The following is an 18,285-nucleotide window of genomic DNA, read 5'->3' on the forward strand; positions in this document are numbered from 1 at the left end:
CTGTGTGTGTGTGTGTGTGTGCGTGCACCGTGCGTGCGTTGTATATGTCCTTGTATTGTTGCCAGGCAGATACAATACCCAACATTTCTATCCTCTGACATCAGGGTTTCCTCTCTCTCTCTCTCTCTCTCTCTCTCTCTCTCTCTCTCTCTTTCTCCCTCTCTCTCTCTCTCTCTCTCTCTCTCTCTCTCTCTCTCTCTCTCTTTCTCTCTCTCTCTCTCTCTCTCTCTCTTGCCACCTCCTCCCTGGCGACTCAAAGTAACACTTTCCAACCTCAGCCCCAGACACACTTGACTTCACATCAAACAATCGTGCAGTATCAGTTTGTACATTAACCAAACACACACACACACACACACACACACACACACCCCCCACCATTGTATAGTGTTTTTTTGTTTTTTTTTGTTGAAGTGGTGGGTCTGAGCTATTTCTGACCTCTTATGACAGCAGCATGTAAACAGTAGTCACTCTCACTGGCGTGTGCCAAAGATAACTGCCGATCCACGTCACTCTTAACAATGGTGTGTATTACCTATCGCACGCTTTATGTGTTTGTTGTTTATTGCTGTGTGGAGGTGGAATTTCTCTTCTCTTTGAAGACTAGTTAAAACCACAACTGCAACAAAAAATACATCAGGCTATACACTGCACTTGCACACATTATGTAATATGTAGGCTACAAGGCCCAAAATACAGTTTGAAATGTATTTTTCAAGATTAGCAATTAGCTATATAGAGGGTATGCGCATGCATAAAGTGAGTGGCAAATCAAGTGGGAAATCGAGTGGCAAAGTGAGTGTAACGTCGTTTAACATTTAATGCAATCATTTTGGACTTTTCTATTTGGAAGTATGGGCTGTCAAGGTCAGAAAGTGGGTTTTTTGCCACTCAGTAGGCATTCCCGCATGATGATGATGTCACGCGCATACATTATGTAAGATGACAAAGATGGTTAATGCAAATAATTTACTGTAGAAAACCAGCAGCATAGAGAGGGGTCCGAATGAACCACTGTTATAAAGTCATCCAGACAAAGATAAGGTTTTCACAGTAAATGTTTTAATACATATCGTTCAACAATCATGATCACAGGGTATATAACCATACATTACTTTTCCTGATATCAGATCGGTTACTGTAAGGTATGCACAAATGCACTTAAAGTAATGTGCATACAGTAGGAAAGCATTTCAACACAGCACCATTGAATAACCTGACAAATCTATCATAAAAATCATTGCATACATAAATAGCTTATGCGACAGCACCATGAATGCCACAGTATAGTATAGTAGTACAGTAATAGCGCCGTAGACAATCACAGGAAAAAGGTTGAGAGTCCCTTTGATATGCTGTTGTGGGACTCACAACGTCCCTGACACATGGAATTGTCTTAGTGTGTTATGGACTGGAGTTTAAAACAAGCACCAATAAGAAGTATTTGCCCAGAACTGTTTGACCCAGGTCTAATCTGCATGAGTCCATAATAAAAGCCTTGCAGAATAATATAATATAATTATTGATTATATCAGTCATCATTGCCATTGCATCTCACTCTTCCTTCTCCTGCTGCATGAGGTCGAAGGTCATCATAACAGCCATGTCTGCGGACTCCCCAGATGCAGCGGCCAGCTTCAGCTGCTGAAGTGCGTTTCCTGTAAACACGTCTGCCTCCCACACCCTGCTCTTGTTCAGCTTCAGCTCCGTTCGCCCCTCCTCCGCCACCACACTCACCCTGTGGGCCCCAGGGACCCTGACCCTGAAGCGCACCCAGGAGAGAGGCTCCAGGAGCCCCATTCGAGGCTCAAAAAGCACACAGCCTTTACCCCAGGCAGAGTAGGCGCAAGGGAACAGAGGCCCCGGCTGAGTGCAGCTGTTCCTCAGGACAAAGTCACACATGGGGCTGAAATCTCCTTCAGGTGTCATCCTGGCGTACAGCCCCAGCTTGTAGACGCCTGGGTCTGGCAGGCTGATACTAACCGTCACCTTACTGTCGGTGTAGGTGCTGAAGATGTAGCGTGTGAGGGGGTAGTTTGTTCTTGTCTTGTTCTCATCCTGGCCCAGCATGGTGTGCAGTTCTAGGTCTTGTTGGTTGTGGAAGGTGATGTTACATTTTCCATGCTGCGTACTAACGAGAGCTCCTGTGTGGCTGAACTTGGATAGTCCTGCATCATCTGTGCGTGTCCCCGGGCCACACGATGAGCACAGGTTAGGCGGGAAGAGCTCGTCTGGGCCAACAACCTTCCCTTTGCAATGCAACAGGAAGTTAGCGACATTCTGCATTTTGGACTCTGGGTTTTTGTAGTCCCGTGAGAACAGCGACAGGCGGTAGAAGCCACGCAAGGGGCAGAGCACGTGACAGGTGAAGCAGTGTGGTTGGATCTGGGTGGCCAGGCAGCGCTTGGCCACTGCAGGTTCCAGTTCTGGATGCACCAGCTCACACACCACCATCAGGGACTTAGAGGTCTTTAACACCAGCTCAAACATCCCCGCCTCCACCTTGGCAACTTCACTCCCTTGGCTGCTCTCTGCGACCCCCAGGGACGCCGCGGTGGGCTGCAGGCCCCAGGAAAGAAAGGGGTTGTCAGGGATCACCTCCCTGGCTCTGGGTGTTGGGCACTCTACAGTGAAGGAACAGATCCAGCTGAGAGGGGTGGTTGCTTTTTCAGGCCTCGCAAACACCTTCACATCATACATGCCACTCGACGAAGGAAGTATCTGCAGCTTCATGCTACGGTGAGACACGGTGAGGAATCCGGAGGAGGAGTTGTTGGAGTCTTTTTGTTCTGAGGCTTCGCTGTGCAGCAGGTCCTGGTGCTGAGTGATCTCGTTGTGCAGCAGGTCCTGGTGCTGAGTGATCTCGCTGTGCAGCAGGTCCTGGTGCTGAGTGATCTCGCTGCGCAGCAGGTCCTGGTGCTGAGTGATGTCGCTGTGCAGCAGGTCCTGGTGCTGAGTGATGTCGCTGTGCAGCAGGTCCTGGTGCTGAGTGATCTCGCTGTGCAGCAGGTCCTGGTGCTGAGTGATCTCGCTGTGCAGCAGGTCCTGGTGCTGAGTGATCTCGCTGTGCAGCAGGTCCTGGTGCTGAGTGATCTCGCTGTGCAGCAGGTCCTGGTGCTGAGTGATCTCGTAGGTGAACGTCATGGGCCTGGAGAAGGACATGGACACGTTGGCCTCGCCGTCATCTGGGGAAAACAACAAACAGGATTTTAGCTCAATGATTAACCTTGAAGATTATTTTCAAATTAGATTTTTCTTTTCTTTGTTGGGCACTGTGGAGTTTTATGAAACATGACCCTAATAGCCCAGTGAGGCTTCCTCTGACTTAATTGCACAGTGAATATACAGCAGTTGGATGTAAATCAGGCAAGTTCAAATTTCATCTACTGCATGCTTTAAAGTTTAATGGCATTAAGAGTATCAAAATATGTCATTACATGACATGTCATTAATCAAAAGTTAGAGCTTTTTTATATAATTATAAAGGCCATTTTGAGGGGTGCAAGATTTGCATTAAGTATTAATCCCAATGCCGTTACAAGATGCTCTCTCTATATTCAAATTGGATCATTCACGTCACCTGTGACTATGTTGTAGTGTTTGGGTTGGATGAGGCTAAGGCCCATGGTGTAGAAGGCTGAGGTCTTGAACACCCTCTTCTCAAAGTCCTCGAGGGGGACCGGTGTGTCTAAAAGCTGCCAACTCTCCTCGTCAGGGAAATGGGAGTCGATGAATTCCTCTGGGTCCGTCAGGAAATAGAAGTCATCAAACCTTGAAGGTAACAGAGGCACACGGCTGGATTGAAAATCAGTCTGGCGCTGGTTTCAGTTGTAATCAGTAAACTGCTGCTGGATAAAAACCGCATTTTGTCCAAGAAGTATAAATGCAATGCCACTTTCTATAAAATATTGGACCCACACAGCAAGTATAACATGAATTTGAAGTTTTGAACAGTTATATCTTTTCAAATATTAACATGAAACAGCTAGTGTGAACTGTCTATCAATTATCACTTAGTGATGGTAACCACATCATATATACTGTGTGGCTTATTTGTATAAGTTGCAAATGTTTATTTGAGCTATGTGCCTTGTTTGCACTTTATGTCAGTGTTTTTTGGTTTTGTGATTTAAATTAGATTAGGAGTGGAATATAAGACAAATGCGTTCCAGAGCGTTGTCACCTTTTCACAAAGCTCTTGTGGTCCATGTCCACTCTCCCTGAACCCCAGCATGCGTCCATTAGGAACCACTGTCCACCCAATAGCACAGCGTTCCACATATGATCAGACTTCACGTTCTTCAGGCTCTGACCCCGCCGGTGCCCGATGCCTTTACTGTGCCCTGGCACCTCCTGGCACCCTATACGCACCTCCCTGCAAGCGGGAAATGGGCCATAGACATAGTCATTGGCTGTTAAAATTAAATTCAACAAAATGTGAAATGGCTTCAAACAACACTTTGGGTCAAACTTCATCAAAAACACTCACAAATTCCTTTGTGTTATGGCTCTTTGGTGCTGGATCTTTGATATAAAGATAATGTCTCTATAAAGACATTTGTAAGTAATATTTATTTATTTTAGTGCCCACTTCCCCTAAAAATAGATGAAACAGATTGTACTCATGTGCCTTTAATGTATGTGCAGTCATATTTTGTCTGTTGTGAGTGAGCATGCGTTTTCTGCCTCGCTGAAAACACGCACGCACGCACTGGCAGGTCTTGATTAATGTAAAGTGACTTTCCATTCGTTTTAGTTGAAAATGTAAATTGCAACATCATCTAGGTTTGTGTTCCAGGTGTTTGTGTTTACCTGCACATCTCGAGACAGAGGCTGGAGTATCCGCAGCAGACGCCTCTGCCTGCTGCTATCACCTCCTCTGGAGAGCACAGCTTCTCTGACTGGCCCAGGAACCCGCTCACATCATACTCTAGAAAAGATCAGTACACAGCGTCTATGACTGGCCCAGGAACCCGCTCACATCATCCTCTAGAAAAGATCAGTACACAGCTTCTCTGACTGGCCCAGGAACCCGCTCACATCATCCTCTAGAAAAGATCAGTACACAGCTTCTCTGACTGGCCCAGGAACCCGCTCACATCATACTCTAGAAAAGATCACTAATCACATCATATACTCTATGCCAGCAGCCACATGATTTTGAGGGGGATGATAATTCAGTGACAATTTAAGGACTTAGAATATCCCCCCCCTCCCCCCAAAAAAGAAGGAAATAAAATAAAATAAAACATTACTGAACAAAAGTAATGAACAAACTACGCTAGCCTTAGCCTATATAAATTGTCCAAATTGTAGAATTATATAAGAAAGAGGCAAACATTGTGAAAATAGCCGATCTACAAGTTTGTAGATCTGCTATTTTCACAATATTTATCTGTGGAAACGAGTCAAACTAAATAATGCCTACAATTCTAAGTGCTTGTCAGGGTGGGGGGGTCTCCAGTTAGGGGGGGTCACAGCCTAAAAAGGAAATCACATCTTATGAGAAAGGATTAGAACAAACATTGATGTATACTAGAAATATTGCATTGCGGTTGTATGCCTCCAGCACCCAGTTGCAATGTATGCATTGTGTGTTCAGACTCATAATATGAGGGAGGGCGAAATCCCTTTCACCTGACCGCAAATGCATATTATATAACATAATAATATGAGTCAATGCTTTTTTGGAAGTCAATAAATGATTTTAACATTAATGTGTTTTGTGAGTTCACACAGTGACCTTGATGATTGATCTCTGACCACCAAATTCTAATCAGTTCATCCCTGAGTCCAAGTAGTGGATGATTGTGCCAGATGTAATGCAATTCTCTTCCAGGCATTCCTGAGATGTCATTCATGAGAATAGCATGGACGGGATCGAGGTCACAGTGACCTTGACCTTTGAGCACCAAAATCGAATCCGTTCATCCTGGGAGAAACGTACGTAGTACGTACGTATGTATGTACTGTACTCACTGTATGTACGTATGTACGCATGTACAGCATGTACTTTACTTATACAACTCCAAAACACCAGCTATGTCCGTCACTTTAGTGGCAGGGGCATATACAAAGTAGGCTACTTTAGTTGTAGAAAAGAATGTGTCTTGCGTGTAATAATGTGGTGAACAATACCCACCTATGTTGTGGCACAGCCAGACCCAGATGGCACGAAGTCTCTCCAGCTCTGTTCTGGCTCCCTGTGTGATGCTCTGCGTTATGGTTTTCACATCATACACGCACTGCTCCTTCAGCTGTGCATACACACAAATACCAAACACACAGACACATACACACCAACAGAGAGAAATGCACGCACGCACATGCACGCACAGACACACACACACACACACACACACACACACACAAACACACACACACACACACACACACACACACACACAAAATCAGATATAATAAGACACCATTAAACAAGCATACGGTGCTTATGGCAGTAATCATCCAATCAGGATTCTGGCTCCACTCCTTGTCCTTAATGCAAATGAGACAGCAGAAGAAAATGCCAGATCCTTTTTGGAGCAATCCAGCCACTTGTCTGACTGCATCGTATACTGTAAATAAATGTAGGATTTTCTGCACAGGTGTTGAAAGTGGGAGTTACCAGTTGGTTTGAGGGTACTGAAATATTTGTATTCTTCAATATTATTAAAGTTAATATTACTTGATTTAATTTCACCTAAGTCAAAGTCACCTAACCTAACTATCATCTTAATGATATTAGCTGTTTCAAACGCTAGAAGCATGCGTAGATTGCGTACATATAATTGACTACCGGTACATTGATTTTGTGGAACGAAAAATTCAATACCAGTGTCACAATATCACAACATATCAAACTTCTGCTTCCATTTTATTGTTTTTCATTGAATTATCGATTTATTTGTTTGTTTCTTCTGCAGTAAAAATCCTCAGTGTTCATTTATCCATTTGTATAACTCTGATATTTACGAGTCAATTTGGTTGCATTTACAGTTATCACTGCATTACACTGCGTGTAAGCAGTGATGAGCTGCATCACTCATTAGTGTGATTGCCGTCATCTTATTTAACAGCATCCTCCAGTCTCATCCCGTGAATTGAACAAACTCAGTGACTCTGTATGTGCTCAAGGTCGAGTATGCTGCCTGGGTGCTGCTTGTTGTTGGTTTTCAGCGGTAAGATAACTAGATGTTATCATTCCACAGTGCTTTTTCCTGCAGGGTTCGACAGGAACACACAGAACCCCACTCTGTGTTATGGCTTCACGGCAGCTCTCCCCAAAGCTTTTATTTGGCTTTGCTTTCATTTTATCCCATGGCTACATCCTCTCATTTGGGCAATCTCGCCACCCCACCTAAATATAACTGCTTATCCGTCTTGAAAACCTTGCTCTGTGTACACATATGGATGTAGTCCTTCAGTTGACTGAGCACGGTGAGAATACTGCTTGGGTAGAGCAGTGTAAGGACCTTACACCTTACACATGTACTCATGTCAGTGCTATGTACCTTACAGTAAGGTACATAGCACTGACATGAGTACAGTATACATGAGGGAAGTGCAGTGGTTCTTTGGGATGGCTGAGGTGCTATGTAGCACTCCGCGGGTCTTCAGTGGACTACGCTCCAAAGAGTGTAGCTTAAGCTTTAAACCCTTTTTGGTAAAACATAGTAAAAAAAATTGTAGTCATGTTACTCCAATGTGCCTTGGATACAAACATGAATGTGTGCATGTGTGTGTGTGTGTGTGCCTGCATGTGTGTGTGCCTGCATGTGTGTGTGTGCGTGTTTGCGTGCGTGCGTGTGTGTGTCCCTCACCTCTGCCCCTGCCCTGATGGCATGCACGTCGACCCTGTGGAAAACCTCTGAACTTGTGAACAGGTCTTTTCGACGCCTCCTCTTCCCTGCAACTCCCGGGGTTGGCCTTCGTCCCAGTTGGCCTTTAGACCTCTGGACTGCAGCCACTTCCTCTGCGTCCTTCCTCACTGCACTCTTCTTCACCACAGCCACGCTCCTCGCTGCACTCTCGGAGGATAGCTGCCTCTTAGCCGCGGGGCGCTGATCCTCACTCTCCACCGTCAGCTTCTCCAGCACAGTCTGTCTGCAGAGCACGGCATTCTGGGTATACTCCACAGAGGCAAGCTTGGCCTGGACAGTCGGACCAGCTGTGACCCCTTCAGGCAGAGTCTTTGCACTGAGCTTGGCTTCGGTCCCATTCTGGACTAGGGCTCCTATAATTGTCACAGGGCTCTGCTCGGTTAAGGTTGTGTTGACACCCTGAAGGGAATGATGCTCCAGTGTCTTTACTTGTATGCGCGTGTTCTGCGTGTGGCCATGTTGCTGGGAGAGTTGTGTGGTGCAGGAGAATGGGAAGGAGAACTTCTGAATGGCAACTTCAGCGGACATTATGCTGGAAGCATGGCACCCTAAAGCCAAACACAGGATGTGTTACTCAAATGGCATGCAGCCTTTTGTTTTTGGGCACTTTTGGATGTTTGTGCATGCACAGCCGCACACGCACGCACGCACGCACGCCACACACACGCACACACACAGACACACACACACACACACACACACACACACACACACACACACACACACACACACACACACACACACACACACACGCACACACACACACACACACACACACACACACACACTCATACCACCTGTTGGAGCCATTGTACTGTGACTTTTAATTCTTAACACTTTTATATTACAGTGGCCAAGCCCTAATAGGTATGACCGTTGCAGCAGGAATCAAACTTACTTGGCTGCAAAGGGCTATCTTGCCTGTTTCAAGATCCATTCCAGATACTGTACTAAGCTAAGCAATAAATGGGATGATATTATAAACCCTACAGTCTGTATCAGACAATGATGAATTGGCAATTATCATGTCTATTCGTGACCATAAATTAATGTAAAGGCAGGGTGGAGTCATTTGTCACTGTCAGCGCTGGCAACCTAAAGAAAGATGAAGCTTTCCCCAAGTTAGTATGACTTGGAGTTAACTCACGACAATTGTTCTTTGAACTTCAAGAATGATACTCAGGTTTATACTTAAACTTTGTCTCCGGGTCAATTCTCAACACTCTTTATTTTTAGCACAGCCATGATGAGTGTAGTTTGGGACAGGGGGCCTACTGTACTGTTTCAATATAACACTCATTAAGGACTGGCGTTTGAGTCCCGATAATGTTCTCCAACATTTTAAGGGCAACGTACTGAGCGTTCTGCAATGCTTTTCCTAACAATTTCATTATTCATCCATAATAAGCATCCATAGCAATACACGCCTGCACAACACCTGTTACTTTTGACAAATTTGGTGTCATTTTTGTCATGCTCCAACACAATGAACATGAGTATTGAGTTAATAGCAATATCTGTCAACACAAATGTTACTAACATAGCATGTTGAAAGTAAATACAAGATGTTACTTTAGTTTCTACTATGTGTTGTTACAACATGCATAATGGCACATTTAAGGCTCAACGACTTCAAATCTCCAACCACATCACTGTAACACTGTGAGTTGGGGTCTGACTCATGGACTTGTGTTGTATGTCACCTCTAATCTCTACCTTTTCCTTCCATCATTCTTCACTGTCCTGTCAGAATAAATCAAAAAGCCTTACAAATAAAAGTCTTTGTTGTCCCAAACTGCCCTTAAAGCTTTTGTAAGACCTAGATTTCACTGTAGAGTCCTAGATTTCACTAGAAACAAATACAAAAATGCTGTTTTTACAACAACAAAAAAGCATCACCAACAGACTATGCAAATTAAATTTGCATGATAATAGCATGTAAATATATATTATATATTGTATGTATTGTATGCACAAAAACGCACACACATTTGTTTTGTTTAAAGATAAGTCTCATACAAGTTTGACACTATATTTATTGCTGAATCTTTTAATTTCAATGCAGATTTCCATCCACTTAAGAACATAGATTTCACAGATGATAGTTTGCATAAATAAAGTCTTGGCAGGGCTACACTCCACTTAATTCCCAAATATCAAATGGGAGTCCATTACTTACCAAGTGAGGATAGAAAATGCCCGCTGTGTATGTTGTTGTAAAGTGTTCGTCAGGGATGTTTCCACTGTGTTGTGAATGGTCCCCTGTTGGAGACGAGGCTTATATACTCTCCAGCTGCCTTGCCAGGACAGGCCTCAGAATAACTGGCCTAAAAATACTACAAAGCAGTTAAGACCAGCCAATGAAGCAAGCCCCAACTGAGGAGTGTCAGGATTGTGTGCGTGCGCGTGTGTGTGTGCGTCTACATATCTGCCAATATTTTTTGATGTGGGCACATATGTGTTGGGGATGTGCAGACGTTGCATTGAGGGGTATACTGTATGGGTAGGTGGTGGGTATGTGGCCATGTGTGTGGTGCGAAGAAGAGGTTAGATTCAATGTAAAGGAGTTGGCAAGTGTTTAAGGGGGCATGGCATATGATAATGTTCATTCAACACCAAACACAGTCAGACGTTATCTTTCTCCCTCATTCTCGCTCTTAGCAAAGCACACACGCACGCACGCACAGTTTTCCCAGAAACTTGACCAACAAGGGCTCATGTGTTGTCTTATGAATGTTGTTTATATGTTGCAAAGTCTTGTATGCAATTTCCCTTTGTGGTCAAACATGTCTTTTACGAGGTGTGACCTGGCTAAAGCTGCAGTAGCATGTCAAGCAACAGACAGAAGCACAATAAACACATTTTATCACGACTGCTGGATAATCTCACATGAAGTGCGAGGAAGATGAAGACGACGAGAGTAAGGAATGGAATGTGTTGCGCAGTCATAGAAGTCTGAATTTAATTGCACTGACAACAGGTGCTGAAGTGTGCACGTGCTGTTATGAAAATTAATGTTAATGAATACCGGGCACTTTAGTTTTTGTACTACATAATGCTATGTAACAAATCAATAGTCAATTTCTATATAAACTTGCATGCACGCACGCGCGCGCATGCACACACACACACACACACACACACGCACACACACACACACACACACACACACACACACACACACACACACACACACACACACAGTACGTGTGGGGAAGGGGAGTTTCAGTATATAGCCATTATTGTAGCCTACAGTGACTGAACCTATACAATTTTTAGAAAAGGGTGGTAAAGTTTTGACACGATAAGCACATGAAACAATGATGTGTCAAGTTGTCATTTGAAAAATGAATTTCCTTTTAGAACAACAATAGTATCTTCCTGTGCCATACAAGACCAATTCAAAGAGAAGAAGTAGGCCTAGATGAATGGAACAAGACAAATAAGTCAACCTCGCTGGGTGTGCTTTCTAAGAAACTTTGTATGTGCTACTCACTGTCGAGGCAGAGATGCCAATGCCGAGTTGATGGTGCCACGTGGTCGAGTCAGTGATGTCGAACATTGCAGAGGAAGCTTCGAAGGGGCTGTTGTAGCTCCCGGGCATAACGAACCCCCCCAGGGCCCTATGGAAGGAAAGAATAGAGAGAAGAGAAGAGATAGGAAAAGTTAGCCTGGGTTCCAGCCTGATTCGCTGCGTTCCGCAGATTTGTAAATGTCACTTCACTACTTCAATTCAGATTCACAGAACAAAGCGATTCAGGCTGGAACCCATAAGGAAAAGTAGTGAGGGTCTGGGAGGGTTGCAGAATGTGATAATGATTGGGGGGAAGACGGTTAGATGAGCCTTTATAGGTAAACGGATGCGACTTGATTGTAGGTGGTGTAGGTTCTGAGAACCCATCTGCAAATAAAGGAGAAACAGTGCCCTCTTTTCCTTTAGTCAACTTGTGTGTGGTCCTGCTCCTGAACTTCTACTACAATTTCACCCACTGCTTTTTTACCCCTGTAAAACTGTGATGTGACTAAATAAATTCAGATGAAATGAATAACTGTTCTCGCAGGTAACTGCCACAGTGTTACATAAGTTAACATCACCAGATGTTAGACTGTTGATGTGGAGGGATGGGGGGAGGGGCCAAGGCCGATACCACCTCTTGCTGGTGGTACAGTGGCGATGGCTGCGCGTTTGGCTTTGGCTGACTGTGAACCTGCATGCAGTGTGATAATGCCATCTGGAACAGCTGTCTGCCAAGGAGTCTCTCTGGCTTATTAGGGAAAGCAGCAAAGAAGCAGGGCTTTTCTCGGCAAGTCAAGAGACAGGTGTGTGTCTGTGTTAACATCTGGCAAAGGAGTTGTGGAATATTAAACATGGCAAAGAATAAGGACCAAAGTTGAGAGGAATATTAGTACTTTTTAATACCTAGGCTACTGTTGTCATTCTTGAAACAAGATGTGTCAATTGGCACCAAATATACTTATTACTAGTATCACCTGCATCACAACACTAGTACTGTGTGTGGCTTCTGAACATTAAACAATACAGATCTTTATGTTACTCTAGTCTAACTAACTAACTAACTAACTAACTAACTAAACTAATTGTTGGACATTGAAGCTAGGCTAATATAGATCATTTTCACAGCAGATAACCAGTCCACAGCTGAAAGTAATAACATTAATTGTGGGTGTGCTACAGTACACGCCACCGTACTGTGCTATAGTAATATTAAGCTGGCTCTCATAGGCTGCAGCCAGACATGAGCCTAAAGAAATCGTAGGCGCAGACGTCTCGGCGGTTTTTAGACAGCTGGTGGATGGAGAAAAAGCTCCAGTCCGCCGACGACTTGCGCGCAACGGCCAGCCGACAGCTGACGCTCTCCTCTGCGGCAGAGACAGCTGCCGACAAGCGCGTGTCACCCGGCAGTGAGATAGGCACTAGCCAATGGAACAGATGCAGCCGCAGCCCATCCACTGGGCGGGTATTCACTTGTAGTTTTCTTCTTTCACGGAGTCAAACGCCCCCTGGGCAGTGGGCACCTCGAAGTAACATTCTGTCCACTCCAAATTGTTAACAAAACATTGAAAAATCGTCTGAAGAAATGTAAAGCAGTGGTTCTCATGTTTGCTTCAGATCACCCCTGTAATCTTTTCATCCATGGCACCCCTGGCTGAATTACATTGTCATTTACTGTAACCCTGATCCATGATGACATTGAAAATAACTTTATATTTATAAAATAGCGCGTTCACTTCACCCTCCACAGCCCTTCTCATCATCAATAACCTTATTCTTCGTGGTGTAGTGGTTAGGCTTCTGCGCTCTCACCGCGGCGGCCCGGGTTCGATCCCCGGTCAGGGAACACTGTTTTATGATGAATTCCTGTTCTGTTCTTTAACTATATAGAAGTGTCTATTTATAAATGTTTTGATGAATTGAACCATGTGGACCCTGTTGTAAACAAGTGTAATGCTTAATTGGGTCGTTCACTCACAGTTAACAGTATTTGTATTGAGTTTGTGCTTGAAATGTATTGTAATTCTGCAAACTGTTAATAAATATTTAAATCAATAAATCAAAAATATCCTTCTCCTTCTCACCGCCGGGTGACACACTTCATTTTTATGCTTGTCGGCAGCTTACATCTGACTCCGGAGAGCATCAGATGTAAACTGGCCGTCGCGCAAGTCGTCGGAAAACAAAACCATTGTAGCCTCGAGCCTCGGCAGGGAGGCGAACCCGGGTTGCCAATTCCAAAGGCACGTACGTTAACCAGTCTACTAGAGAGTCATAACTTCACAGCCTTGTAGCAACGCAGCAGCATATAGCCTACACTAGAATGCGCCTTTGTCAACATCTTGTCACTCACTCACTTGTCACTCTCACGCCCACTTCACCAACCAAGAAATAGAAGACTACATGCCATTGAATAGGCTTCCGGGTGCGTCCCCTCTCGGGACCGCCCACTTTCCGCAGAGTAGAGCGGAGACGTCTGCTACCTACGATTTCTTTAGGCTATGGTGTGACTGCAGTCATAGAAACACTCGCACGCACGCACCAACACACACACACAGGCTGCAGCCAGACATGAGCCTAAAGAAATCGTAGGCGCAGACGTCTCGGCGGTTTTTAGACAGCTGGTGGATGGAGAAAAAGCTCCACGTCCGCCGACGACTTGCGCGCAACGGCCAGCCGACAGCTGACGCTCTCCTCTGCGGCAGAGACAGCTGCCGACAAGCGTGTGTCACCCGGCAGTGATAGGCACTAGCCAATGGAACAGATGCAGCCGCAGCCCATCCACTGGGCGGGTATTCACTTGTAGTTTTCTTCTTTCACGGAGTCAAACGCCCCCTGGGCAGTGGGCACCTCGAAGTAACATTCTGTCCACTCCAAATTGTTAACAAAACATTGAAAAATCGTCTGAAGAAATGTAAAGCAGTGGTTCTCATGTTTGCTTCAGATCACCCCTGTAATCTTTTCATCCATGGCACCCCTGGCTGAATTACATTGTCATTTACTGTAACCCTGATCCATGATGACATTGAAAATAACTTTATATTTATAAAATAGCGCGTTCACTTCACCCTCCACAGCCCTTCTCATCATCAATAACCTCATTCTCCGTGGTGTAGTGGTTAGGATTCTGCGCTCTCACCGCGGCGGCCCGGGTTCGATCCCCGGTCAGGGAACACTGTTTTATGATGAATTCCTGTTCTGTTCTTTAACTATATAGAAGTGTCTATTTATACGTCTCTAAATGTTTTGATGAATTGAACCATGTGGACCCTGTTGTAAACAAGTGTAATGCTTAATTGGGTCGTTCACTCACAGTTAACAGTATTTGTATTGAGTTTGTGCTTGAAATGTATTGTAATTCTGCAAACTGTTAATAAATATTTAAATCAATAAATCAAAAATATCCTTCTCCTTCTCACCGCCGGGTGACACACTTCATTTTTATGCTTGTCGGCAGCTTACATCTGACGCGGAGGAGAGCATCAGATGTAAACTGGCCGTCGCGCAAGTCGTCGGAAAACAAAACTATTGTAGCCTCGGCAGGGAGGCGAACCCGGGTTGCCAATTCCAAAGGCATATACATTAACCACTCGACTAGAGAGTCATAACTTGACAGCCATGTTGCAACGCAGCAGCATATAGCCTACACTAGAATGCGCCTTTGTGTCAACATCTTGTCACTCACTCACTTGTCACTCTCACGCCCACTTCGCCAACCAAGAAATAGAAGACTACATGCCATTGAATAGGCTTCCGGGTGCGTCCCCTCTCGGGACCGCCCACTTTCCGCAGAGTAGAGCGGAGACGTCTGCTACCTACGATTTCTTTAGGCTATGGTGTGACTGCAGTGACACACACACACACACACACACACACGCACGCACGCACGCACGCACACACACACACGCACACACACACACACACACACACACACGACACACACACACACACACACACACACACGTACACGTTGAAACTTGACAGACGGACCTCCGAGTTCCGACCTTGCCGATGGACCGCCCTCTCGGGATGTAGAGTGTGGTAGACTGAAGAGAGAGACACAAGTGGTGGCGATCCAGTAGTTGGTGGGCGGGGCCGGGGCCATTGTTTTACACATTTGGAGGGCGCGTGCTGCTGTCATGAACACCTGCGGCTGCACCGTTGATGGTTCCATGTCGGTTACAGCAGTAGCAGAACTCAACTTACAGCAGCGCGGACCTGTAAAAGTTTACACTTCTCTAATATTTCATGGAAACAACCACCTCTCAGTCAGAAGAACAGTGTAAAGCTATTAGCAACACCGGGGACAGCATGAAAACTTCTAAGGACGGACCAGGAGGAGACATGACGGGAGTGACGGCAAATCGATTTGTTGTAGGTAAGCAAAAAGACATTTGAGTTATTTAAGAAAGGCACTTTACTTTTGTGTAAATGGTCTGTTGGAGATGCTTTGCTGATGCTCGCGCGTGTGTGTGTGTGTGTGTGTGTGTGTACTGTTTGCGATGCGTTTTTTGCAATGCTGCTATATTTGTCATAATTTTCACAATATCATATTCATCAACACATTTTACCATTTTCCATTTAATACTGACTGCGAGTCTGCGACAAAGGGCTTCCTTTAATTGACTATCAGAACAACCGAAGAAGCCATTGTTTACTAACATATAAACGAGACTACGGGAGGATGATTTTGTCCTTGAGGAAGAGAGCCCATGGTAAGTCTCTCTGGATGCCATTGTGTTGCAATGCTGTAGGTCTTAATTATTGCATTGAGCTGGAGCTGGCCTTTTCCAAATGTTCAAGGTGGTGATATAATGAATGAGCTGGCTTGAGTACAGATGCTTGAGCAGAATTTGCAGAAAGCCTGTTTTGTAGACTTGAGTAAACAATGCCATCATCCAAACAAATGTGCCCCAATCAAGCAGCTTTAGGTCTGACAAACAATGAAAATGTGGCTCTTGGAATTTGGAAAGCATTGGATGCATGTTGATATTGGCCCATTGCAGCGACAGTAGGCTATGAGCAAATTAAATTAACTGGCTGGCATCATATATACAGAAGTTTTTTATCTTTAGCCTAATAAGGGGATACAGTAGGAAAGAATGTCTTATTTCGACAATTAATTTAAAGAATCATACAGACACATTATTAGCAAGTAGGCTACAGTTTCTTAAAGGTTTGCTAATCACTACTATCAGACCTTTATTGATTCATGTGGGGGAATAACACAAAATAATGAGTGAATGGAACACAGGATATGATGTTATTAACAAGTCAAGAGAAATAATTTAGGCATAGGTTATTTTGCACAACTGCACATATTGTACAGTCAATAAACATACATGTAGATGTACAGTCTATCACCATTCACCAGTGAATATAACTATGAATGAATAGTGGGTATATGAATGGATATATCATACACTGTATGTACTGTCTGACTATCATCGGATATAGAGAACACTGGTGCAGCTGGTTCATTTAAGGCCCTTTTATTAATGATGAAGTTGCTAGGACAGGACAGGACAGGACAGGACAGGACAGGACAGGACAGGAGTGACTGATGTTTCGATGTAAACGACATCGTACATTGAAACGCCTGTCACTGCTGTCGTAGCACCTTCATTAATCACATCACCTTCACATCCGGTGTCTTTTTCTTCTCTGCTTCTGTGTCCTGTGGCTGCATGTGACACACTGGATCTGCCTTGAATTAGAAGTCATCTGGGTACTCACTGTATATGTACAGTCTCTCAACAGTGAGTATGAGAAATAATGTAATACAGACAGTAAATCGACAATTTGCTTGTTGAGCACATTTTCCCAGAGTCTTGTGATGTTCAGAGATTTGTTAAAATGCCCTTTCTTTGCCTTTGACTCTTAAGAAAAAAGATGGAGGATAACAGTCTGACCAGGATGGGCTTAGTTTATTTGCAATTATGTGAGCAATTTTGTCTTTTGTCAAAAGTGGTGGCTCAGGGGTAGATTGGCTGGATGGTGACTGCAAGGTTGCCAGTTCGAACCCGGGCTCCCCCAGAGTTAGTGTCGAAGTGTACTTGAGCAAGACACTGAACCCCAAATTGCTCCTGATGTGCTGGTTGGTGCCTTGCATGGTTTCTGCTGCCATCGGTGTATGAATGTGTGTGTGAATGGGTGAATGTAATTCATCTATGTAAAGCGCCTTGGATAAAGGTGCTATATAAATGCACCATTTACCATTTTTATATATAGTTTTCTTTATATATATATTCTTTCCGGATTTCTCCACTCTCTGCTGAGAAGGCAGGGCATGAACAAGAGATGGGCAGTATAATCGATATGGCAATATATGGCAATACTTTGTCCAAAGCATCTTAAAGTACCACTTTGGGTATTACTCCCAGTGGGAATTATACTCAAGTAATGTTGGTGGAAATGTATTGACGTGAACCCTTATCCCTGGCAGTGTTGGTGCCATGCTCTACCCACTGAGCTAGACAGGGGAGGTCTTTCTAATGCAGGAAAATTTTGTGCCATGCCCTTATCTGTTTAGCGCCACACATCCTCTTTATAACTTGGGTACTGGTACTAGACCGTAAGTGGAGATGATGACCCCTAATCCCACCAGAGTGGGGTTTTACAATAAAATAAAATAATTATTCATTCTGATGCTGTTATTAGGGCTTCAACGGATTTATTTTCTTAACACCCTCCGCGCCATTGCCTTAGATTAATGTCAATTCATTAATAAAACGCTTGCCGCCATTGCCGTAGCCCTTCGGCAATTGTTGTTTTATAGTGCATTTGATCGATCGAGCCATAATGCTACTTACGTTAGCCGGTTAGCTAGCTGTGTTGTTAGCACAGCATTGGATCGTTCATCTTAGTTCGTCGTCGCCATAAGAATCCATT

General features: G+C 44.4%; 2 protein-coding genes across 3 annotated transcripts in view; one reads left to right on the top strand and one right to left on the bottom strand.

Annotated features, from left to right (window-relative positions):
• Nucleotides 1-1,054: 1,054 nt before the first annotated feature.
• ky (kyphoscoliosis peptidase) lies at nt 1,055-10,124 on the bottom strand. Its single transcript, XM_080784131.1, has 7 exons — nt 10,060-10,124; nt 7,821-8,428; nt 6,143-6,257; nt 4,813-4,930; nt 4,184-4,375; nt 3,581-3,771; nt 1,055-3,185 (listed from the first exon to the last, which is right to left on the bottom strand). The coding sequence occupies exons 2-7, from the start codon at nt 8,406-8,408 to the stop codon at nt 1,555-1,557; spliced, it is 2,835 nt and encodes a 944-aa protein (XP_080640257.1). The 5' UTR covers nt 8,409-8,428; nt 10,060-10,124; the 3' UTR covers nt 1,055-1,554.
• A 5,510-nt stretch (nt 10,125-15,634) lies between these two features.
• Nucleotides 15,635-18,285, top strand: part of slc4a11 (solute carrier family 4 member 11) — a 142,830-nt gene continuing 140,179 nt past the window's right edge. Inside the window, exon 1 of one of the 2 annotated variants that reach the window (XM_080784135.1) lies at nt 15,635-15,772. Coding sequence is in view for 1 of the 2 variants with exons in the window: in XM_080784132.1 (XP_080640258.1) it covers nt 15,706-15,772 (67 nt within the window). In the remaining variant the exon portion in view is untranslated. The remainder of the gene's footprint in view (nt 15,773-18,285) is intronic. The other variant, XM_080784132.1, reaches the window with a different exon arrangement.

Source organism: Protomyctophum bolini (assembly GCF_963924005.1).
Source record: "Protomyctophum bolini genome assembly, chromosome: 15".
NCBI classification, from domain to species: domain Eukaryota; kingdom Metazoa; phylum Chordata; class Actinopteri; order Myctophiformes; family Myctophidae; genus Protomyctophum; species Protomyctophum bolini.